Raw genomic sequence first — 24,811 nt, forward strand, 5'->3', positions numbered from 1 at the left:
TATTGCAGCATGTATGCAGAACTTACCCAACACCCCAAAACACAAGTGTAGCCGTGCCAAGAGTTGTGTAATTTCTCACAATTACTACTGCTAATTGCTGGCTTATTTTTTATGCCAATCACCATGAGCATTTATGTATAGGGCCGGGCAGAAGGTGTCCCCTGAAGGCTTACAACTCACATTTTAGGATGGGGCAGGGTTGGGATAGTCACGGTGACCCCATTTATACACAGGGCAGAGGTCATGGGCATCTAAAACCTCTGGGATTGGAAGCTTCTCGTAGGAGAGGGAGAAAGCACACGTTAACTGGAGCCCTGCTCAACAGCTTTCTCGGCCTTCCACCAGGAGTGGGTCCCTCTGCCCTTCAACAATGTCATTACACCTGTCACAACCCCTGGCATCTGCAGTGACCATAGCTTGAAACAAGAGTCTGCATTGTGGCTGCCAGCCCACTGTCACTGCCATCCCTCTTACTCTCTGAAAATATACCTCCTCTGGCCATTACTGACCACCTCCATCAAGGTGCTGTCACTAATGCCTCCACATCCTCTTGGTTCTAGGTGTGCAAGAGGCAGATCTTGCCCTGGGCACACGGCCCTGCTCCGCTCTGTGCCCCAAGGAGGCCGCAGAGCAGATTGGGAGAACAGAGCCACTTCTGGAAACCATCTCTTTGCTGAATCTACTCCAGGTCTGATGCTGAGCCATGAGGTCCTTGGTGGAAACCTGACCTGGCTCACCCTGGAAAGGATCAAACTGGTGTCACTACCTCCTCTGGCCCATGACAGAAATTCCAAATGTAGCCACAGCCACAGATAACCCTCTCTCTTTAGCTTACACCCCCTGCACCCCATCCGCCCAGAATCACTTGTGTGAGCCGAGGTCACAGGTACCAAGGGGGGCAGGAGAGTAATGAGGTACTTTGTGATACCAGCACATAGTGGGGACACTCTGGCCTGGCGTCTCGAATGTCCAGGAATGGAGAAGGGCCCTGCCTTTAGTGACCTTTGACCAGTAAACACCAAGGCGCTCTTGTTCCACAGAGCTAACTCAGTTCTAACAATGGCCTTGTCTCCTCCCAAGGCAGGGAGTTAGGGAATGCGGCAGAGATAAGACTCAGAATTTATGTCTTAGAGAACTGACCCCAAGCCTTCACCTGCTGATTTTTATTGTTCACTTGCTGAAGCCCCGAGGGTAGAACCCAGCACCCTGCACATCTGGATGCATGACCTCCATCCCCTACCCAGTTTTTTGGGAGCTTTCCCCACGCACTGCCCACCAGCCCCACCCCGTTTAACAAATTCTGACTTTCTTGGCCCAAGACACTTTGGTGAAGGGGTTTCTCTTTGGAGGCACAGTGTGCGTGGTGGGTTTTCTCGGTATCTTGTTGGGTTTTCGGGTGCTGGCTGAGGAAGCCGCCATGTCACTTTACGAGTTCTTCTGTGGCACTTTGACCGTGACCTGTGAAGGGTTTGAAGAAGCAGTTATTCTTCATACTTGGCAAGTGCCACGAGGTCCCCCTTGGGGACAAGAGGCCCTCTCCTCCTTCTCACATCTCCTTGGCAGCAGCCTGACCTCTGAGGGAGACCATATGCTATCTCCTTCCTAGATTCTCACCCAAGGCCTTAGGGGACATCCGCCAATGTCAGGAGGCCCGCCCTTCTTGGGGGATTGGGAAGCATCATAGTTTAGTAGCATCTGGTGAGTTGGGGTCAGGAAGCTGCAATATCCAGCACTGTATAACCCCCAACAAGGGTCCCCCAGGGTAACTCTGAGGAAGAGGCTACACCCACAGGCATCTCATCAAAGAAAGGCCTTCGTGGCCCATGGCTGCACCTCAATTTGAGGCATCATAAAGTGTTCTAAAATCCTCTTCCTGCATTTACTTTATTTTGCATTCTTTACGTCAAAAGACAAGCATTTCCCACATCAAATGTGCGACAAGCCATTTTTAAAGGGATCTGTATTCCATGGTTAGACAGATGCTAACATACTGGAAATATAGGTCACACCTGACTTTTCTTTTTGGATGACCTGTGTCCACGGCACTGTCCCCCTCTCTGTGCTTCCGATAAGGTCTGGGCTATGTTCCTGTGAGCACAACTTGACCAGGGTGCCTTGGCAGCTACGCCTGCTCATACTTCTTACCAGAAGCACCTCACTGTCTCTACCCACTGGGGTCCTGCCTTCTCTCAGACTGACTAACTCTGTGGGTCTGTTGAGGGTAAGACCCTACAGACTGTATCTGACCCCCTCTGTGGCTTCTCTGGCTTAAATTACAAACTAATCACAAATACTAGGGCCCCCAGTTCAGGAGAGGCCAGGACACTGTACCCACATACCGTCTTCACTTCCGTGTAGGCCTGCAGGCCGTACTCGCCCAGCTCCCTGCCGCTCCCCGACATCTTATAGCCACCAAATGGGGACTGGGCCCCAAACACATCGTAGCAGTTGATCCTGTCATCAGAGAGAATGCACAGGCCATGTGAGGGGCTGCATGCCACTACAGGCCATGGGTGACTGCACCATCACCATCTTATACAGAAAATGGAGGCGTGGGGCAGGTTAACTAATAGCCGTGGAGGGGGTAGGGCAGGTTATGTGAGACACTCTGCTGTCATCCTTGTCTGCGCAGATGTGGTCACAGACAGGTGGTGACAGCACACCATGAACCAGCTTCCAACCTGAGGCATCCTGGCTAACAGGGCCTGGCTTTCCCTCTTTCTTTCTTTCTTTCTTTCTTTCTTTCTTTCTTTCTTTCTTTCTTTCTTTCTTTCTTTCTTCCTTGGTATATGTAGACCTGGCTATCCTGGAACATGCTATATAATCCAAGCTGGAAGATATTTTGGGGCTATTTTACTTGGAGGCTCTTACCACACAGTGCCAGCCTGGAGAGCCTGGGACAGGTAATTGGCCTTATCCAGGTCCTTCGTGAAGACAGCTGCTGCCAGCCCGTACTTAGAATTGTTGGCTCGCCCCACAACCTCCTCTATGGTCTTGAATTTGAGGATCTGCATCACTGGTCCGAAGATCTGGAGGGAGAGGCAGAGAAGGAAGGCTGGAAGGCGTGAGGTGCCTGCTCTGCACCTTCAGGACTGAAAGGCGTCAGAGAAGAGCAGACACTCTTTATCCTGAGACCTGACCTAGCCAGTCCAGGACTACAGCGATCTCCCAGATTATAGAATATAGAAGGGGGGGAGCAGACAACGACTGGCCATGCTGGCCGCCTCCTGGGTGGTCTGTGCTTTCTGTACAATTATCTTATCTCTAAGCAGGCCCACAACGAATGAACTCTATTAGTATGTGAACTTGGCATAGAGAATTTAAGACTGGCTCCCATCAAATTTAACCCAAGGACAAGGCCCAGGCTGGCTGCTGAGCCGTGAAATGGCCTCTGGTTTCTCTTGCTTTTCCCAGCAGTTTCCAGAACAGGCCACTTCTTCACGTAGCTCCTGTTCCTTGGATGGAGAATGAAATTCAAATCGAGACCTACACTGCGAGACGTGCCTCATCGGCCGGTGCTGTAACTTCAGACCTGCCCAGAAGCCCACTGAGCATGGGCCATCGTATGAGCTCCTAGCATGTGACCAGCGCGTTCAGCGAGCTGGGACAGAGGAGACTAAGTAGGAGCCAGGGAGGAAGACACTGGGAAGTGGTAGTCTGCAGTGACAGCGGATGAGGGGAGGAGAGGATGTCCCAGGGACCTCAGAGTTGGGACAGGAACTAAGTCAAGGTACCACAGGCTGATGCACAACAAACACAGACAATCACTGCTGCACCCCCCTCCCCCGCCCCAGAATATTCTCACTAGCATATGAAAGGGTGACACTAAGCTGTCCTGCATGCAATTTCATGACTGAACCCAGCTAGTGCAAGTGGAGAGGAAGCAGGAGCTATCGTGTTGGGTAAGAAGTCAAACACAGGTCTCATCCAATGTCTTACTTGAGACAAAACTATGCAAAGGGCCAGATGAACCCATTCCTAGATTCCTGAGTCCCAGGGCAAAGAATATAAAGCCCTGAGGGCTGGGCTACAGGATTTAATGTTCTCTCTCCCATTGGTGGGAAGACCCAGAAACCTTAAGGGGAGAGTGACATATCAGCATCAGGGTGTAAATAACTTGCTCAAGGCATGGAGATGGCTCAAAACCAGAGTCTGAGGCACCATTAAGACACTGGATCAAATCACCCACTTCTCCTTCCTGCTAAGAGCAGCCCAGCCCAGGGGCTCACCTCTTCCTTGGCAATGGTCATGCTGTCTTTTACGTCTCCGAACACGGTGGGCTGGATGAAGTAGCCACGGTCCGCGGCGGCGCCCCCACCACACAGCAGCTTCGCGCCCTCTTGTTGTCCCGATTTGATATAGCCGAGGATCTTCTTAAACTGAGTCTCATCCACCTACGGGAGAAGCCCAGAGGGACTGAGAAGCTAGGTCAGGGCCTCCGAGAACCTAGAGCCAGAGGTGGCTGGGAAGAAGACTTGGTTCCTTAAAGAGCAAGGGCCAATGAGAAAATGCCAGGGTCAGAAGCATAATGCCAGAGAGAGACGCCATATCCTTTAGCACCAGGGCAAGGCGCGTCATACCCGGTGCTTCTCTCTTTAAATTCCGAGATTAGCAAAATGAAAACACAAAAATACATAGACGCTTAGAGAGTGGCTCCTTAGCAGGTGTGGTGGCCATTGTCCTGCCAAGGTCTATGAAGAATCTGAAATCTAAGACTCAAGACAGGGGCTGGGGTCTCCCGATTACTCCAACAGGACACACAGGCGGTACCCAGCAGAGGAGACATTTGAAACCAGCCCTTCCGAGTCTGAGCCATCCTATCCTTTCTGCTTCATCACGCTGGCTTTAGACTCCAGGCGGAGCTGCAGCTGCCCGGCTTACCTGCGGCCCCTGCTCCGTCCGGCTGTCGAAGGGGTTCCCCACCACCCGAGACTTGGCCCGGGTCACACTGCGTTCCACGAATTCATCATACACATCCTCATGCACAAAGGTCCGGGAGCCTGCGCAACAGCACTGGCCCTGGTTGAAGAACAGGGCAAAGTGGGCCTGCTCCACAGCCCAGTCCACTGTGGGGAGGGGAGAGCGAGAGAGAGGCCATTAACCTCCAGCAATGCTCACCCACACACCCCCTTCTCAACATGGGGGCGGGGGAGGTAGTGCCTCCTGGGGGCCAGGGCCTGGCCAGAATGAAAATGGAATCTCCTTCCCTTTGTGAAGACTGACAACTATGAAAGAGACAGAGAAAAGTGTCACACAGAGATGGCAAGAGAGGCTGTGCTGAGGTACGGTGGCCCAGTGGCCTGTGAGTGGGCAGTACAGGACTCAGGCTGGCCCTAATGACAGAATGGGTAGCTAAGGTGGAGAGAGGTCAACACCAGACCACATGGGCCCCAAATCAATCACACTGGAGCCGAGGCCTCCCTGCAGCTCCCAGAACTTACTGTCAGCGTCCGACATGATGATGTTGGGGCTCTTTCCCCCCAGTTCCAGGGTTACTCTCTTGAGGTTGCTGCTCCCGGCGGCAACCTGGATTAGGTGACCAACCTGTGGAGACACAGACACATGGTCTGCTGTCAACAGGGGGAAGGAAGCTAAATGCTTCTCCACATACAGAGTCAAGAGACCCAAGAGTTCACCTCCCATTGCCACCACTGAGATCTACACATCATGACAAGAACCCTTTGTGTGGCTCACACACAGGTCTGTGCCAGGTGCTAGGATTTGGAGTCAGCCCTCCTAATGCCTAGTATGGCCTAGTGACAAAGGCGCTGAGGTTAGGAGAGGCCAAGTCACATGGCCAGTTATCCAGATGGCCAGTGAGGAGGCAGGACCCAGTCAAACTAGTATGTGGCCTCTTTCCTGGCTCAGTGCTGTCCCCTCTGTGAGGGCAAGCACAGGGCACTTCTCTCTCCCAAACACCCAGAGCCTGGCACAGAGCTGACCCCACACGCATCTCTGTGAGACTCAAAGCCTCCTAGTGAAGGCAGGCTGGGTGTGGAAGGGCCGAGAGGTAACTCACTTTCCTGCTCCCGATGCTCCTACCTCTCCCTCCCTAGTGCTGAGGAGGCACCATCCAGGTCTCAGAGGGAATAAACAGAGCCTCTGGGCATCCAGTGGGTTCCCCAGGCACACAGTAACATGGCCTGGACTTCACCTAGGCTTTCTGAAGCCAGTGAGGCCCAGCCCCCTGGGGTAAGTGCTGACACCCCCCCCCCCCCCGCATACCCCACCTCCACAGCAAGGCTAGCAGACCACAGAGCATAGTCCTGACCCGCCCTCTGGCACACTTATTCGGGCGGTCATTTGGGTGACTGCGAGGCATGTTCTGGGACAGAAGCTGGTTCCTCTGAAGGGAACAGCCACTGGGCCTGAGACACCTTACCTCAGTGGAGCCTGTGAACGCCACTTTGTCCACATCCTCATGGGATGCGATGGCAGCCCCGGCGGTAGGGCCAAATCCAGGAACGATATTGACCACGCCAGGGGGGAAGCCTGCCTGTAGGGGAAGCCAGGAGACTGGATGTCAGCCTCTTGTTCCCAGGGCCTTGACGAAGAAAACACCCCATTGTCCCCAATAATGATCTGGGGATACACGCAAACAAAAGCCACTCCATAGTGCATGAGCCACCCTGTAGGGACCTCTAAAAGTGGCTGGGACAAGAAGCCTGGCTATAGGGTTTCCTGTGGAGCTGACAGTTCTGGAACAGTGGCTTTCATCCTTCAGGGAGTCTCGTGCCACAGGCCCCAGTGTGGGAGACAGTAATAGGGACCCCTCTGCTTAAGGTACTGAGGACAGAGTCCTCCTATGGATAAGGTACCGAGGACTGGGTTCCTCTCTGGCTAAGGTACTGAGAACTAAGTTCCCCTCTGGCTAAGGTACTAAGGACCAAGTTCCCCTCTGGTTAAAGTACTAAAGACTGAGTTGCCTCTTGTCAAGGTACTAAGAACAGAATTCTCTGGTTAAGGTACTGAGGACTGAGTTCAACTCTGGGTAAGGTACTAAGGACCAAGTTCCCCTCTGGTAAAGTACTGAGGACAGACTTCCACAACCAGAGTCTCAGGAGTCCAAGGCTTTCTTCCCTCAGGTCTCCTTCACAGCAAGCCATGCTAGGACATTTGGAGGTCTCAGCAGAAGCAAGCCACCCACCTCCTTGATCAAGTTGGCCACATAGAGCGCGGTGAGCGGCGTCTGCTCAGCCACCTTCATCACCACCACGTTCCCAGTTGCCAAGGCTGGGCCCAGTTTCCAGGCTTGCATCAGGAGAGGGAAGTTCCACTGTATAAAACAAGTCACCCAATCACAGGCTTCCTCTGAGAGACACAGCAGGTGGCAGGAAGGACCACTCCGGAGGGGCCCTATGACTTAGCCATGGGTATGGACACTGGTTGAGGCAGTGTCCTAATAAGTGTGACAGTGACTCACACTGATTAGTACCTCGGGTACTAGGTACCATGTGAGTCCCTGATTCCCTGTGATCAATTGACTGCCACTACTCAGATGAAGACTGAGGCTTTACAGAGGATGAATGACTTAAACCCACCCCACTAGACTCACCAAAGCCCACGTTCCAGTCATTACCCAGTCACCTTCTGGTGACACCTCCAGGAGAATTTCCCACTTTGCGATGAGCATAGCTGACCCCAAGTTTCACCCCCTTAACACCATGACTTCCAGAGGGGCTGGTACACACCGGAATGATCTGCCCACACACGCCCACAGGCTCGTGGCGGGTGTAGCTGAAGAAGTCGCCATCGATAGGAATGGTCTTCCCATGGTACTTGTCAGCCCAGCCAGCATAATAGCTAAAAGAAGAAAAAATCCAATCGTGTCTAGCCTGCACCACATGACAGAGAGATGCCCTAGATTGCAGTGATAACTGCCCTGGCATTTGGCTTATCCCCAGAAGGAAACAGATGACCACCAGGACACAGGGACCCACTCTAATAAACTTTAGAGCCTCAGACCAATATGAGATCCACAGCTGGGGCTGCTTCCCCCCTATTCAGCACACGTGCTGGGGACTCAGTCTTTTCACTAAGTGCCTGAGTTTATAGCACGTGTGCAGTGCCAGCCCAGCACTGGAGGATCATGGGTATGACTCAGTGGAGGACACATCAAAGGCTACCACATTCTGGACTAGCCTCGACCCATGAAACTCATTATCCCAATCAGGGAGCACAGATGACAGAAAAGCATAATGACCAGGGGACAGCCAGTGTGTTGTCATGGCATGTATGGTTACGCCTTTGGGAAAGGAAGGGACAGGAAAGATTCAGGATGAGGCATGGGGGTTGTAGAAGAAAGATTCCTGAAGTGAATAAGGTCTGCCCAAGCTGACCAGGTTTAGCATGGTTTCAAGTTTCTTAGATTTAGCATGGCTGACATTTTGAGTTGGAAAATTCTTTGTTGCAGGGACTCATTCTGTGGGTCTCAGGACATTTAGCAGTGTCCCTGAGGGACCAAGTTCCCCTCTGGTTAAAGTACTAAAGACTGCATTGCCTCTGGTTAAGGTACTAAGAACAGAATTCTCTGGTTAAGGTACTGAGGACTGAGTTTAACTCTGGGTAAGGTACTAAGAACCAACTTCCCCTCTGGTAGGGTACTGAGGACAGACTTCCAAAACCAGAATCTCAGGAGTCCAAGGCTTTCCTCGGGTCTCCTTCAGAGCAAGCCTCTGGAAGTGCTCACTGCCCCTGGGGACATGATGACCTTGGGTGAGCCCCCATGCCACAGAAGACAATTCCTAGGATTTGGGCACTGCTGTCCTGTGCCAGCCACTGTCATACCAGTCTGTCCACACTGCCCCTGGCTGATCAGACTCAAAGCAAGCAGGTTGCAAACTCTTCCCAGGAGGTTGGCATTTGGTCTAAGGGATGTCAGCATCAAAACTGGCTTCTAGGACTGGAGAGATGGCTCAGTGGTTAAGAGCACTGACTGCTCTTCCAGAGGTCCTGAGTTCAATTCCCAGCAACCACATGGTGGCTCACAACCATTTGTAATGGGATCTGATGCCCTCTTAAAAAAAAAAAAAAAAAGATGTTATTTTAAAAGAAAAAGATGTTGATGATTGAACTGAACTCAAAGAGCAGAAGGAGAAAAATAGAATGGTCAGAACAACTGGCGAGACCTTTAGCCTAAAGACAGAAACCAAAGTGGAGGACAGAAAAGACCAGACTGCTGGAAACCACGAACATCTGAAGACCAACACATCAGATCCCTTAGTGACCGGGCCAGTTCCAAGGACCAGCAAAATTACTGAACACAGCCCAAGACAGCGGAGAACCCCAGAGGGCTAACTCAGCAGGCTGGTTGACACCAAGGGATTTTCTCAGGAGAAGGAGCTTGAGTGGAGGCTCCAGGCCCTGTGAGCATCTGAATCCTTTTAACTGTTTCTGCTTCCCCGACATCTCTCCCTCCCTCTACATGATGGCCAGAACGAAGCCCATACCGGAGACATTTCAGGACCATGTCCAAATCTACCAGGTAGGAGATGACATAAGGCTTGCCGTTGTCCAGGGTCTCCAAAGCCTGAGGAGAGACCAAGGTTGGCAGAGACATGTTGGTGCAGGAAGGAAGGGACGCAAACCGATGACCAGTGACTCTGGGGGCTGACTTGACAGGGATGGTGGAGGCTCAGGGTGAGTCTCTTTCGGACTACTGAGTGTCACGGGTATTTTTGGATCACTGCCCCAGCTTCTCCCAACAGGAAAGGGAGGAGAGGAAGGCATGAGGAGCCGGCTTCACCCACTTCACAGACTTTAAAGTTTGGTCCTCAGCCAGATCCAACTGCTGGAAATATGGAAATGAATGGAAGCCATGGTGACGCAGATCGTCCGTCACACATATTAAACATGCTAGGAAAAAAATGAGTCTCCCCAGCTCTACCTCGGAAACTCTAATGAGGACCAACCGTGATGGATGAGAAAGGAGCAGGCTAGACACGGGGAGATGAAGTCAGAAGGCCAGCAGGAGGGAACAGTGTGTGCAAAGGCCCCAGGGCTCCAAGAAGCTTGGCTGTCAAAAACTGAAGGGGAGCCAGGCCGTGGTGGCACACGCCTTTAATCCCAGCACTTGGGAGGCAGAGGCAGGCAGATCTCTGAGTTCGAGGCCAGCCTGGTCTACAGAGTGAGTTCCAGGACAGCCAGGGCTACACAGAGAAACCCTGTCTTGAAAACAAAACAAAACCAAAAAACAGGGCCAGAGAAATGGCTCAGCAGTTAAGAGCACTGCCTGCTCTTCCAGAGGTCCTGAGTTCAATTCCCAGCAACCACATGGTGGCTCACAACCATCTGTATGTCTGAAGATAGTGACAGTGCACTCACATACATAAGATAATAAATCGCAAAAAAAAAACAAAAAAAACAAAAAAACAAAAAAAATAAAACTAAAAAACAACAATAACAAAAATAAACCAAGGGGGGAGCAGGCGTGTCTGAGCCAGAGAGGAGCACAGCTCACCCTGAGTCAAGCAGTGGAGCCTGCTAGGTCAAGGACTTAGTCCCAAAGCTTTACAAATTGAATGCCATGGTGCACCTGTACAGTTCACTCTGGTGACCACCGTAGAGAATGGGGCTCCCTTTGAATCCTCCCATCAGGGTAACCAGGTAAGGGCCTGGCCCACCATGCAGAGGGGTCTAAGGGAGGTGACCAGCTACAAAGGCCCGTGTAAGAGAAACACTGTTCTCTTCTGGAAATCTTCCATCTTGGCCACACCCACGGCATCAGGACAGCCGTGGAGGCTCAACTGGTTAGTGACAGGTAGACCCCAAAAGTATCTTTCCATCAGACACCACTATGATCTATGAGCAGCAAGGCCTCTGGGTGTCCAGGGGATGATATTATGAGCTTCACTATAGCTCCCTTCAGCTGTAGGACATGAGGACAAGAGGGCTGAGGACTCACCGCCAGGTAGGTCCGGTCCCGTTCGATGAGATCCGCCAGTCTGTACAACAGCCGGCCGCGGTCAGATGCATCCATCCGGCGCCAGGGTGAGCCCAGCTGGAAGGCTGCCCGAGCGGCCTTCACTGCCTTGTCCACGTCCTCCTGTAAAACAGTCACCCTGGGAACTCAGACCTCAGCAGTAAATGCCTGCCAGCACTGTACACTCCACTGCCAAACATTCCATGGGCCAGTCAGTATGGGCAGTGCAGGAAACCCCCCAAAACAGTCCTCCAGGGGCACAAACCTAAGCTGCCAACGATACATCTCACCAGGGGGTGTGATGGGAAGGTGACCTCTGGCCATTAGGAGGGAGAGGCTCTCACGACTCAATCTTTAGGAAGGGACCCTATTTCCGAGTTTCAGAGGAAGCGAGTCAAGTCAAAGGAACCATCCCTTGCAAGATGATGGGGTTACCCAACAGTTGGAAGCCGGGTAGCCTAGCACATCGCACACAGGGAGGCTAGGAGCTGGGAGTGGGGCACGGGGCTTTCATGTAGAATAAATACATCTACCATCAAGATACCCCATAAGCCAGAAAAACACAGAAGGTCCTTTACACAGGAGGTATGAAGGAAAGGACCATCTTAAAAGAGAGGTTAGGAGCAGATGCGACCCAGTTTCAATGTTGAATTTATTACAAAATAACTCAAATTTTTTTGTTTTGTCTGATTTTTTTTTTGTTGTTGTTGTTGTTGTTCATGAGGGGGGGTCTCATGTAGCCCAGGCTCGCCTACAACTTGCTATGTAGCCAAGGATGATCTTTCTGCTTCACACCCCTAATGCTGAGATTAGAGGCATGTACCACTGTGCCTAGCTTAGAGACTAATTTTTTTATTAATTTTTATCTTTTTTTTAAAAAAAAGATTTATTTATTTTTATGAGAACAGTGTAGCTGTCTTCAGACACACCAGAAGAGGGCATTGGATCCCATTACAGATGGTTGTGAGCCACCATGTGTTTGCTGAGAATTGAACTCAGGACCTCTGGAAGAGCAGTGCTCTTAACGCTGAGCCATCTCTCCAGCCCATAGAGACTAATTTTATTTATTTATTTATTTATTTATTTATTTATTTATTTATTTTTCGAGACAGGGTTTCTCTGTGTAGCTCTGGCTGTCCTGGAACTCACTCTGTAGACCAGGCTGGCCTCGAACTCAGAAATCCGCCTGCCTCTGCCTCCCAAGTGCTGGGATTAAAGGCGTGCGCCACCACCACCCGGCGGAGACTAATTTTTAAAGTTCCATTATAGATTCTAGTTTCTTCCACTATACATAATCCAACAACAACAATAACAAGAATCACTATTTATCCCAGCAGACCCAAATTTTACGCTATCCCATCCACCTCTCTCTCGGATCCTCCTGTCTCAGGTCTAAACAGGAGAGGGTGGTTCAGTGTCCCCAGATCCGCCTCCTAGTCCACATGTGGGGAAGGAAGCGCAGCTTCGTTCTTCCATGCCCGTGAACGGAGACTGCTGTGGACTCATATCTCAAGTGTTTCATCAGTGGTTTTATGTTAGGAAAGGGAAACGCGTGAAGTGGTCATATATCAGTCATACAAAACCATAAAGCAACAACTGTGCACTGTGTGGTAACGATACCTGCAACCCATGCACTCGGGGCACAGCTGAGAGGACTGACGCAAGTTCCAGGCCAGCCTGGGCTACATAGTAAGTTCCAGGCCAGCCTGGGCTACAGATGAGACCCCCCACCCCCACCCCAGAAACAAACAAAGGCCAATCTACAACGGATGTAAGTCACCAGGTCTTACCTTGTTGCCTTCGGCTACCTGGCAGATGACCTCCCCCGTGGAAGGGTTGACGGTGGGGAATGTCTTCTTGCTGACGGCATCATGCCACTCATTGTTAATGAAGATCTGCAAAGAGAGTGGAGAAACGTTCTCAGGTCCCGTTTCCAACTCTACTGAGGATCCGTACGGTAAGCAAGAAGAAAAAAAGAAAACAGAAAAGACACGGAGATGTAGACCAGCGCCAGAGAGCTGCGGATTCCAGGTGAGAAGCAGAAGTCCTGAAACATCCAAGCGAGAACACCCACTGACCACAGGACCTGAGTAACCGCCCGACCTCTCAGCGTGTTGGGTTCTTTGCGGAATAATGAGAATATTCCTAGTGTTATTAGTCATCCACCGCTGTGTAACAAACACCCCCCCCACACACACACACACACAAACACAATGGCTTGAGACCATTTCCTAAGAGCGGTGTCTATGTGCTGGGCTCCTCATGTGACTACAGTCCAGGAGTCACCGGGGCAGGATGAGGAAGGCGTCTCTTCCCTCATTAATCCAGCACCACACAGCTACTTGGCTTCTGGACAGCATGGCGGACCCGAATTAGCCAGATGTCTGGGAGCAGCTGGCCTCTCCAGGGAGTCCCAGAAGGAAGCTGAAAGGTTTCTCCTGGCCAAGCTTCAGAAGCTGCCATCTCTGTTGCTGAAGTCTATAGGTCAGAATGTATAGACAGAATATCTTGTGTATTGTGTGGATGCACCACCTGTCAATTAAAAAGCCTATGGCCTGTGGCTTAGGCAGGAAATAGAGGTGGGACATTCTAGAAGAGAAGGATTCTGGGATAGAGCCAGGCACCTGAGATCGACTTTAGAAGATGTGAAGAGACGGACACATGGTACCTGAGCCCAGGTAACCAGCCACATGGCAGGATGTAGGCTAGAATAAACGGGATACTTCTACTTATATCTAGTCAGAAAAGAGCCTAGCTATATGGCCAAGGTATTTGTAAATACGTTTAGAGTCTGAGTCTTATTTCTAGGAGCATGGGGCTGGGAGAAAGAACCAGAGTCTAACTTCAACAAGAATGTGTCACAGACCCAGTCCAGACTCACAGAGGCAGGGAGGGGCAGGTCAGGAGCATCTCCTTTCTCTTGGAGGAACAAGAAAACACAGCCATCTTCTTTATTATTATTGTTAGTGGTGGTGGTGGTGGTTTGAGACAGGGTCTCTCTGTGTGGCTCTGGCTGTCCTGGAATTCACTACGTAGACCAGGCTAGCCTCAAATTTATAATTTATAAAGACCCACCTGCCTCTGCCTTCTGAGTGCTGGAATTAAAGGCATGCACCACCATATCCAGCTAGCCATCTTTATTCTAGGACAGACAATCCTCAGCATATCCATTCATCTCTGCAGCACATGCTGTGAGTAACTTCCAGCTCAGGTTCTGTCCCAGGGTGGGGATGGTGGCCCAGTTCAGTGATCGAGGACATAGGCTGGAGGCAGAATTTGGACCAAAGACTTGGACATTTTGGTTCCAGGATCAGGGACTTCTGTCCCTGAAAGCAGTCCAGCCTTCTTTATCTCCAGAGTGAAACCCGCAATTCCCCTTCTAAGGTGGCATGCCCAGGCTTGCCCTGGCATGAGCAGGTGTCCATGTTGACTGCAGTGGGTACTGGGAGTACCGGGAAGCTGAATTTTCTGCACCAATCCCATGTGGCCCTCACTGTACGGCTGCTCACTGCCCCAATCTGGCAAGATACGTGCAAAGTGAATGAGACCATCAGACTATATCCACGGATATTCATCTTTAATTAATTTGTCATTTTAATCCTAAGCCTGTGTAGTTCCCAGTGAGGGACTTGGGTGCCATGCTCAGACCTGAAACCTTAACACCTCTGGGCTGGGTTCCAGGCCACCTGTGCTGCAGCCGAGGTTTCATGTGAAGCAAAGGGGAGGAGGGATCTGAGGTGCTGTGGAGAGGACTTGGGGACAGATGTGGAGTGCCCAGGCTCACGGGTCCCACCATGGCAAGGTGGTACAGACAGAAGTTAGGAGGGTACTGGAGGGCCAGGCTAGAGGGCAGGAAAACGTCGCCTCATCTGCCTACACTCCACGAGCTGCATTGGCAGGCGCTGTGTGCACCAGTCTTCATCCTATCCAGTTCACACTGCACAGGAGGGGACAGGGGCAGGGGGAAACTTGGCTATGGGTTCACATCCACAGCAGAGACGAGGGCCAGGAGGGAAGCCAAGCTTTTGGACAACAAGGCCCTGTTACTTTCCTATTTCCAACTATAGCCTCCAGCCAGAGCCCGGGTCTACCTTCGACGTTAGACCACTCGTCCCCAAAGTATCTCCTTGAAGCTAAACATGGAAGTGCGTGTGTATAACCCTAGCACTTAGAGGGCTGAGGCAGGAGGATTGCCTTGAGGCCAGCATTTAGCACAGGGCAAAACCCAGTCTCACAAAGTCATCATCAACAATCAACAAAAATACAGTCACCATCTTTTTGTCTTACTCACTTCCCTACCCCCCACCCCCTACCCACCCCACCCCACTACACTTTATTTTAAATGTTGGAAAGAGCAAACTTCAAGGTGAAGCAGGCATGGACTAGAGTCCAGCCCTCCCCACTGGGAAACTGAGTCTCAGATGACTGTAGGAGGATTTGCGGTGACAAGAGGTGAGCAGTCCCTGGCCAGAACCCCGCCACAAGCTGTTTTTTAACACAGTCCTAGAAGGGGCAACTGAAAATCTCAGCTTGAGAGTGACTCAGCTTCCTGGCTGTCCCCTCACGACAGACTTCGTGAGTTTAACCTGAAGAAGTTCTCAGGTCAGTTTGCAAACATCAGGAAGTCAGGCAGAGAGAAGTGGCCTGATCAGACTTGGTGGACACCCAGCACTGCCCCACCCTGCCCTGTCCCTGTGCTGAGAGGCAAGTCTGAAATATGCTGTGTCATTCTTCCAGTCTGTGGCAGTGACTGGTCAACAGCCTGTCCTTCCTTCTTGGCTGGTGAAATAAGAGATTGCTGAGCTCAGGGTCCCCGGTTCCTCCCGGCCACGCCCCCTCCACTCCCAGCCAATCGCTGGTGGGGAGCCAGGAGGGCAGGGTGCTCCCACACAGCCCGGCAGAGAGCCTTCAGACCACAAAAGGGCAGAGTCCAAGCCAAAACCCTACTCGCTTCTAACCCTCCTGGCCCCCAACCAAGGCCTGCCTTACATAAGGTGCTGGATCCACTTCTTCTTCCGTTTCTAGAACACACCGGTCAGGAGGTGACGCTCTGAATCTAAAGTCAAATCAAAACTGTCTACTCATGTCAAGAGGGCTGGTTCCCCAGACTCCAGGCGTCCTGTAAGCTCTAACAGCAAGCCAGAGCCGCCACTATGACAGACACAGGGCCAAACAGCAAAGCCTTGGCTCCCTGGAGCTTAAGTCCTGAGGAGGAGGGGGCCCAGTAACCGCGCACAGGCTGTGGAGAAAATGGAGGGGCTCAGAGGGAGCCATTAAAGAGGACTCAAAGAAACGGGGACCCTAAGAGTTTTGTGGAAGTAAACACCTTTAATCCCAGTACAAACATAAAGAGTAAACCTTAAAGAAAATTCAGCTAGATGTGTTAGATCTTTTTTTTTTCTTTTTTTCTTTTCTTTTCTTTTTTTTTTTTTTTTTTGGTTTTTCGAGACAGGGTTTCTCTGTACAGCCTTGGCTGTCCTGGAACTCACTTGGTAGACCAGGCTGGCCTCGAACTCAGAAATCCGCCTGCCTCTGCCTCCCAGGTGCTGGGATTAAAGGTGTGCGCCACCACAGCCCGGCTAGATCTTTTTTTGTTTTGTTTTGTTTTTCGAGTCAGGGTTTCTCTGTGTAGTCGTGGCTGTCCTGGAACTCACTTTGTAGACCAGGCTGGCCTCGAACTCAAAAACCCGCCTGCCTCTGCTTCCCAAGTGCTGGGATTAAAGGCGTGCGCCACCACCGCCCGGCGATGTGTTAGATCTTATTTAATCTCAGCACTCTACGGGCCAAGCATTCAAACACACCACACACACACACACACACACACACACACACACAGAGGGGTTGGGGGGGGGGGGGCATTCCTATTTAAACTGCCAGAACCTGTGGCCTGCGGAAGTTGAGAATTTTCTATAAAGAATTCCAAGTTGGTTGTTTGATATGTGTGTGTGTGTGTGTGTGTGTTAGTCAGTCAGAGGTCACATTTTGGAATTTGGTTCTCTCCTTCCACCATGGACCTCCTTCTACAAATAGAACTCAGGCCAGATGGCAAGCATCCTTACTGCTGAGCCACCCGGGGGAGGTGGGAGGCATCAAGTTTGTTTTGCTCTTAAACTAAACGAGCCAAACAATTTCATTTTCACATTCCACAATGTAAGTGAGACTCGCACTTTCTGGTCCCACCCCCTTCTGGAACTGTCTTTAACAGGAAAGGGAGCGAACCTTCTTCCTCAGCGTGGTCTCCAGTGCTAATAAAGAGCCCCCAAGCCCTTAGCTGTGGAAAACACAGTCAGAGGGCTAGCAGGAGGACTCATTGGCTTGTGTTTTCTTTCGGGTGGTCCTGTCTGGGAGCAGGCACCGCGCTGTGAGGGGGAGGGCCCATCACTGGCTTCCCAAGGGAGGTACTATCATCCCAGCAGGGAGGACCCAGGAGATTGAGAGAGATGGACCTTGGATCCCTCCTGGGAAGAGGAGCTGCAGGTGTCTTTCTGGATCTGATACACCCATTGTTTTGTGAGTCCGGCTCTGGCCGGCTCTTCCAATCCTCTTCCTACCACAGCACTGACTCCGGTGAGCAGCCCCAAGGAAACTTGGGCACACAGTTCTGCAGGTGGATGGCTGCTCGGTTCATTAAAGCGTCATCCTGGGAATCCCTTTTGGATCCTGATGCATGGCAGTCTCCCATGATTCTCGAGTACTTCATCTCCCATAAGGATGATTCCAAAAAAATGTTTGCTTGAGGGAATTCTTCTGGATTTCTCGCTTTTTTTTATTTCTTCCTTTTTCTACTTTTATTTTTTTTATATCTTCAATATGGTAGCCTAGGCTGGCCCGAAATCCATAATCCCCTTGCTTCAGCCTCTTGAGTGTCACCATGCCACACAGCACATACCAGCCATGGCCAATCTCCCCCACAGTTCCTTCCTCTGCCCTTCCTCTTAGCTATAATCAAACCCCAGGCCTGCAGCTCCGAGCAAGCACTCATCTGCTTCTTAAATGGCAGTTATGTAACCATCCAGTGAACGACACATGCTAGCTTTTGCATTACAAGATCCCAAGGGGGTCAAGTTCCAGATAAACACAGAATGCCTCTTTAACATCCAGAGGCTGCTAAGGTCAGCTTGCAGCCAAAGGGGGAGCTCCTGAGATGTTCTGGTGCTGGACCCCATCCCTTTCCTCTTTTGCACCCCAACCCCCCAAAAGCCAGTGCCTTTTGCACCAGCAGATGTATTGTCACCACTCCCAGGAAGGGGGCGGGGCTTAGCTCTATTTTGGAACTTTTGCCAGGATAGTGAGGTCTTAATTTGTCCTTGTGTTTAACGGCTGACAATTCTATCTCACCATTGACCCCTGGCCCTGGCCCATTCCATACCACCTTCCCACCGGTTCCCAGATTCTGCTCATGTCAACTCCCAGATACGTTACATTAGGTCCCTAGGGTGTGACCCTGTCTCTGGCTCCCTCGGCACAAAGCCACGGCCATTTCCATAAACAGCAAGCCTTTGTAAATTCAATATTTGCTCAAAGGCAGTTCCTGGCCAAGTGCACGGTGCCAGGACTGGGAATGCAAATTGGACCACAGAAGCGGCTCCTCCCAGCTGATCTCAAAAGTTTGATCGAATGTCTCCTTTAAATATTCACTTTGTATTCTGACCCAGAGGGGTTTAATCCCGAGGAAGCATATCTGTGCTCAAGCTATGCAGAGCTGAGTTTCAAAGCTATGGTCTAAGGTCTCCCTGAAACCCTTTGTCCCAGGGGTTAGCAACAGTAAGTCACTGACTTAAAGACCAGCTGATGGATGAAGGGGAGGTTCAGGAAATAGCCCCCAGTCCAGGGCCAGATGGGAGTAAGGGGTCGGCAACTGGGGCTATCAGACCACGCACTATGGGTACCTGCCCGAACACGGGCTAGACTCACCTAGACCCCACAGACAGGATTGCAGCCACTGCCTTTGAGCAAATATTGAATTTACAAAGGCTTGCTGTTTATGGAAATGGCCGTGGCTTTGCGCCGAGGGAGCCAGAGACAGGGTCACAACCCTAGGGATCTAATGTAATGTCTCTGGGAGTTGACATGAGCAGAATCTGGAACAGGTGGGAAGGTGGTGTGGAATGGGCCAGGGCCAGAGGTCATGGTGAGATAGAACTGCCAACCACTTAGTAGCTCAAGCATATTCACTGACCCACTCATGGTGGGTCACCCAAGGTGGCATGGAACACTATCGGAGGTCTCTGGTTTTAAAACCACTGGTGGCAAAAAAGACATCTCCAGGCTCTGCGGGTTACTACTAGCTTTCTAACCAGTAAACCAGTGTGTGTGTGGTCAGTTCATATAGTCTATAATCACACTCTGTATCCCAGGTTAGCCCAGCACTCTGTTGACATTGCTGATCTTTGCGGGCAGGATATCTATCAGGGCCCATCATCTTTGTCAGCAGCATCTCTCCAGCTCGGCCCCTTCCGTCATCATCTCTTCAGCCCCGCCCCCTCAAATCCAGTAGCCTAGGCTGGTCTCAGCCTTGAGCCTCCTGATTCTGCATCGCACCCCCCACCGACCCCCCCTCCCCCGCCCAGTGCTGAGATTACAGGCGCGCCTGCCCCTCCACCGCCACGTCTTTTTTCTTTTACTATTTGATTACAGCAAATGCACTTGACGCAAATAAAATACAGGCAAAGTCACCTCTACCCACAGACGTTCCCGGCCCTTCCTGGACCACTCAGGACCACGCCAGGCTCACCCCACCCTAGAGCAGCAGTTCTTAACCTTCCCGATGCGGCGTTAATACAGTCCTCCATGTCGTGCTGACCCCCAACCAGAAATTTCCGTTGCTACTTCCTAGCTGTCTGCTACTGTTGTGAATTGTAATGTAAATGTTTTTGGAGACAGAAGTTTTGCCAAAGGGGTCTCAAGCCACAAGTTGAGAACCACTGCCCTAGACAATTCCCTCCAGTCTGCTGGTCCACACTGTCCATGAGGTGTTCAGAGGCAGGTATTATCTAATGAGCTTTAATTGATTTAATGTACTTTGTATTACAAAGAACGAAGGCCGATTGATTTCCTCCTTGCAGCACAGTCTGAGGTTCACTGTTCAGACCCAGCTGACTCTGGCAGCCATGCAGAGACATCCACCTTCACCTGGTGCCTACCCGAACTCTTGCAAGTTCGATCAAGGGCCCATGAGTGTTTCCAGTGAATTCCCACCTAGCTACACTTTCTATACTGAGGGTGTAATAATATAGCAATCGAGCAAAATCCTGGGTGCCAGAGAGATGGCTCAGCGGTTAAGAGCACTGACTGCTCTTGCAGAGGATCTGGGTTCGATTCCCAGCACCCAAATGGCAGCTCACAGCTGTCCGTAACTCCAGTTCTCCAGAGGATCTGATGCCCTCTTCCCTCAGGCACCAGGAATGCACATGCACACAGACATACATGTAGGCAAACACACTCATACATGTAAAAGTAAGAATAAGTCTAAAGAAAAATTCTTGTAGGGAGACCGTCTCTGGTTCCTTTTCTGCCAGTCGCTTCTCCTCGATTTCTGGGTGTCAGGTTAAGAGGGTAAAAATAAGGACCACAGTTTAATGACCGCAAAGCTCCCACTCAGTCCCACTCACTCTTAAAGACAAATCCAAGTTCACCAGCACTCACACAACAAAAGGCTAATGTTGGCATTGCTAATGTTGGCATTGCCCTGTAAGCTAAGCAACAATGCCCTTACACAGCTGTGACATGTGAGGCCGTGGTAACCACAAGCAGGCCCTGCTGAGGTCTGAGGAGCACCCCATTGTGTTCTCACAAGCACCCCACAACAAGGGTGGGATTATTAACCCATTTTACAGATGTGGCCAATTAAGGTCCAGACTCGACCATTGCACATCCCTCCTGGGTGTGTTTCTCGCCACTGTGCCGATTGTCTGGTGCCATGATGGGCTTTTTACTTTGGACTTAGTCTCCATCTTCCAATTCCTGACATCCCATGAGCAGGAGATCTAGGGTGTGGTTAACTGGGCTTGGCCTCTCAGGAAGCCTCCTGAGACCCATCAACAGGGGGTGTGGCAAACAGTTAAATCTGAGGTGGGACTGTATACTTTTTTTTATCAGTTCTTTTTTTTTTTTTTTTCTTTTGAGACAGGTTCTCCTATAACCCAGGCTGACTTCCAACTCACTATGTAGCCAGTTAATCTTTCTGGCCTTCCTGTGCCTCCTGAATGCTGGGATTGCAAGAGCTCACACCACCACACCTGCTTTATGCACTGCTGGGAATCAGACTAAGGGCTTCAAGCATGGTCAGCTCTCTCTACTGACTAAGCCTGCCCCCACCCCCTCCATCCCCACCAGTCTCACCCTCTTGTTAGTTCCTGTTTTTGAAGTGTTGTTCAGACTGGCTTGGAGCTCAGGATGTAGCTGACACTGAGTTGAACTCCTTATCCTCCTGCCTCTGCTTCCCAGGTGTTGGGATTAAAGGGAGACTCCAGGGAGGAGGAGAAGTTCGCCATGCTTTGGAGAGCTTAGAAGCCAGGTACCGATGTGAGACCTGGCCGCTCTTACAGGTCAGGGAAGTTTGGCAACTGAAGTTGAGGGCAGATGGAGAGGCAGAGCTAAGAAATTGGAAAAAGACACGATTTTCCGGGGGGAGATAGTAGTGCCCAGCAATTGTGTCCTAAGGCAAGTTGAAAAGGAACAAATTGTATGTGTGTGTCTTTTGTCTGAGGATTCACGGGAAGCTGGGTGGGGGCTGGTATCGTGGTCCATTTCCCGGAGGTAAAGGTGGGTAGAACGTAAAACTACCCGCTACAGATGACACCCACATTTTCACATTCATTGCAGACACTGGCACACAGACCTGGTGATGTTGAGCTTGATGTGGGGGCCCAGATAGAGGCAGGAAGCCATACACACACCTGTGGTGCCGGAGGTATCTTTATACACTTTGACTGTTCTCCAAGACAGTGACAAATTACTTAAATGTAAAAACTAGATTCATTGACATTGGGTCGATTCTCAGGCCCTGAAATCTGAAATTAACACAGGGGTAAAAGGTGCTTCTTTCCGAAGCCACACTCAGGGAATCCATTCTGAGGAAGCAGATGACACCTAAAGTATTTATCACCCACCCAAGAAGTTTACCTACCCTGTGGTCCCTCTCAGGACAAAAGGCAAGAGAGCTCTAGAAAGAGGGGCTAAACTTCGCTCGACCAGCTTTGGTTAGGCAAGAAGGTGAGGACATTCAAATGGGACCGGAGAAGCTTGGAGAGAAACATCCCCCTCCCAGCCTCCCCCCAGGGATGCTCCGGCCCTGCAGGTGTCCTTGGAAGCAAGCCCAGAGTCTGTGAAAGCAACCTTAAGGCCATACTGGCAGCTCCTCCGGGGAAACGGCCCTAGTAACAGTCATAGAGATAGATATACAGGAACAGACAGAACCCAGAGCCACGGCTTCCAAGTCCGGGTGTCCCTGGCAGCAGTGATGCCACAGATAACGCCCGGAAGTTTCTAGCGTTCCCTCCACGAACTGCCAGGCTTAGGGTAGGGAGCTTGTGGAAAAAAAAAAAAAAAAACCAAAACCCAACTTAAAAGCAACTGAGTGTACTAGCTGAGAAAGATAAAGTGTTCAGGAGACAAGGTATCTAGGGACCCGAGTGGCAGGTAGCCAGCACGCGAATCCCACACAAATCATCAAAAAAGAACTCGGTGAGCAAGGCCACTTGCAGGAACAGCACTCCTGTGAGGTGTGCGATAGGGTCAGTGCCACGAGTTTCTGTAATGAACATGTACTGTGTGATGTCAAAAACTGTGATACGGATAAAGGCAGCCATTGGGGAGGGGATTCACTCCAACCATCCTCCCCCGCCCTGGCCCCCTCCCCACAACAAACACTGCAAACTGAAGCCAGCCTGTGCACATGTGAGGAACTGATACTTTTGTGCCCTGCCTCCAGGTGAACAAGAGGAAGGAAGCTATTGATCCAGTGCTTCCTCTTGTGGTCGGTCGTTCTGACTCCTTCCCAACTGGTTGCCTCAGATCAGCGGCCAGCCAAAAACCAGCAGCTATTGCATGTATAGCTTGTATTATGCAAAAGATAAATTCCACCCCCCCCCCTTGGATTGACTCTCTGTAGCACTCCTCAGAAGTCACATGGACATTTAATCAGGTCCTGCATTTACGGGTGTAAATGGCAGCCAGGTCCTGGAAGTACACACTGCAGAAAGCCAGAGGCCAAGGCTAGACCATGGGTGGTCAGCAGCCCATCTGGAGGATGTCCATGTTCGACATGAGTTCGGACCACTGTTCCTACCCAGAGTTGCAATATACCACTGAATGTTTCGGCTAAGGGCTTGGAATCTAAGAAGAGAAGCCAGACTTCACCTTAACTTGGCTCCCTGAGACCCTGACCAGACCTCAGTCTTTTGAGCTGTGTAGTGGGGATGGTTATAGCATCCAACTCTCAGTTCTAAGGCTTAAGGCTTAAAGACTGGATTGTTTAGGATGCTGCCCTGCACAAAGGTTGGGGGAGGGGACTTTGGGGGAACCCGGATTGCTGCTCACACCAAGTGTCAAGTACACGAGGCCCAGTAGTATGAAGAGACATGGGATCACTGTGTCCCAGCACTAGGAAGCCTGGAGCAGGAGAACTAAGAGCTCAAGACTAGCTTGGGCAACTTAGTGAGATCCTGTTTCAAAAAAAAAAAAAGAAAGAAAGAAAGTTGAAGGGCTAGGTACATGGTAGCTGCGGGTCTGGCTTGTGCAAGTCCAAAGTGGGGTGGGAGTGGCTGAAGAAAGAAGAAGACAGAGAATTCCAGGCCAGCCTTGGCTACAAAATGAGATCCTCTTTCAAAATAACACATCAAGATACCAGCCCTGACTGCTTTCCCATTTTACAGAAGACGGCAGCCAAGTCCCACTTGTTGCACAAACAGAAGGAATACTTCACAACCACTTTCTTTTCATGTGAGTCCAGACTTTACCAAAACTCAGAACGCTAGGACAACATTCCAAAGTCCCGGTTGGGTAAGAGCAGCCACAGAGGGGTCCTGACCCAGCCTTTGTTTCTGAACTCTGGCTCAGGTCTGCGTGAGTCGGGTAGGGATGTATGGGAGGGCTCGCAGACAGGAGCTGGGACGGCCGGGCCTTCTAGGTGAACCCGGGACGGCGAGGGGCAAGAGCCTGCATCCATGCGGAATAAAGAGGCCCCAGGAGTGTCCCGGGCCGGGAGACGACACATTGCGGCCACATGAGCAGGGGAAGACGCGTGCAAAGATCGCAGGGCCGGGAAGGGAAACTGAGGCCGCGTCGCCCGCTCCGTCCTGTCCTAGGGCCTGAGGAGGCGGCCGCGAGTCTCACCTGGTTGCAGAAGACCTCGGGCTGATGGTTGGGGGCTGGCACCGCACTGGTGGCGGCGGCGGACAGCAGGCGGCTCAGGCGCGGCCCACGGCGGGCGGTGGCGAGCGCGGCGCGCAGCATGCTGAACTGAGCGGAGCTTAACTGATCCGAGCTAAGCGGAGCTTAACCGATCCGAGCCGAGCGGAGCCGAGAGGTGCTTAGCTGAGCCGGGGGCGACTGCAGCGTAGTAGAACGAGTCCTCACCTCCGCCCCCTGCGGCCGCCAATGGGAGGCGGAGACCCGGGGGCGTGGCCGGGGAGCCCCAGCCCCCAACGGCCTAAGGGGCGCGACCCTGGCTCCCTAAGCCAAGCCGGAGATGGAGCCTTGAAGAACTCAGGAGTGGTCTGAGAAAGCCTAGCCAGGGCCATGTGCGCTCCCAGCAAGGTGGCTGGCGCCTATGGCTCCCATCTGTGCAGATGTGGCAGTGAAGAATTCACCAAAAACGGTTATTCCATGAACAGCCTGGGACTGGGCACCCGAGGTGCAGGAGAGCATTGGCTAGAAAGGGACGTGGAC

The 24,811-nt window shown here is 51.4% G+C and overlaps 1 protein-coding gene across 1 annotated transcript; it reads right to left on the reverse strand.

The window, feature by feature from the left end:
• Positions 1–1,148: 1,148 nt before the first annotated feature.
• Positions 1,149–24,569, reverse strand: Aldh2 (aldehyde dehydrogenase 2 family member). The gene is made up of 13 exons (XM_076922716.1): positions 24,257–24,569; positions 12,712–12,816; positions 10,904–11,044; positions 9,450–9,529; positions 7,692–7,803; positions 7,148–7,276; positions 6,383–6,496; positions 5,442–5,544; positions 4,882–5,066; positions 4,230–4,394; positions 2,872–3,029; positions 2,340–2,454; positions 1,149–1,458 (listed from the first exon to the last, which is right to left on the reverse strand). Exons 1-13 carry the CDS (start codon positions 24,374–24,376, stop codon positions 1,426–1,428), a joined length of 1,560 nt encoding a protein of 519 aa, XP_076778831.1. The 5' UTR covers positions 24,377–24,569; the 3' UTR covers positions 1,149–1,425.
• Positions 24,570–24,811: the final 242 nt, after the last annotated feature.

Source organism: Arvicanthis niloticus, chromosome 24, assembly GCF_011762505.2.
Source record: "Arvicanthis niloticus isolate mArvNil1 chromosome 24, mArvNil1.pat.X, whole genome shotgun sequence".
NCBI lineage: Eukaryota > Metazoa > Chordata > Mammalia > Rodentia > Muridae > Arvicanthis > Arvicanthis niloticus.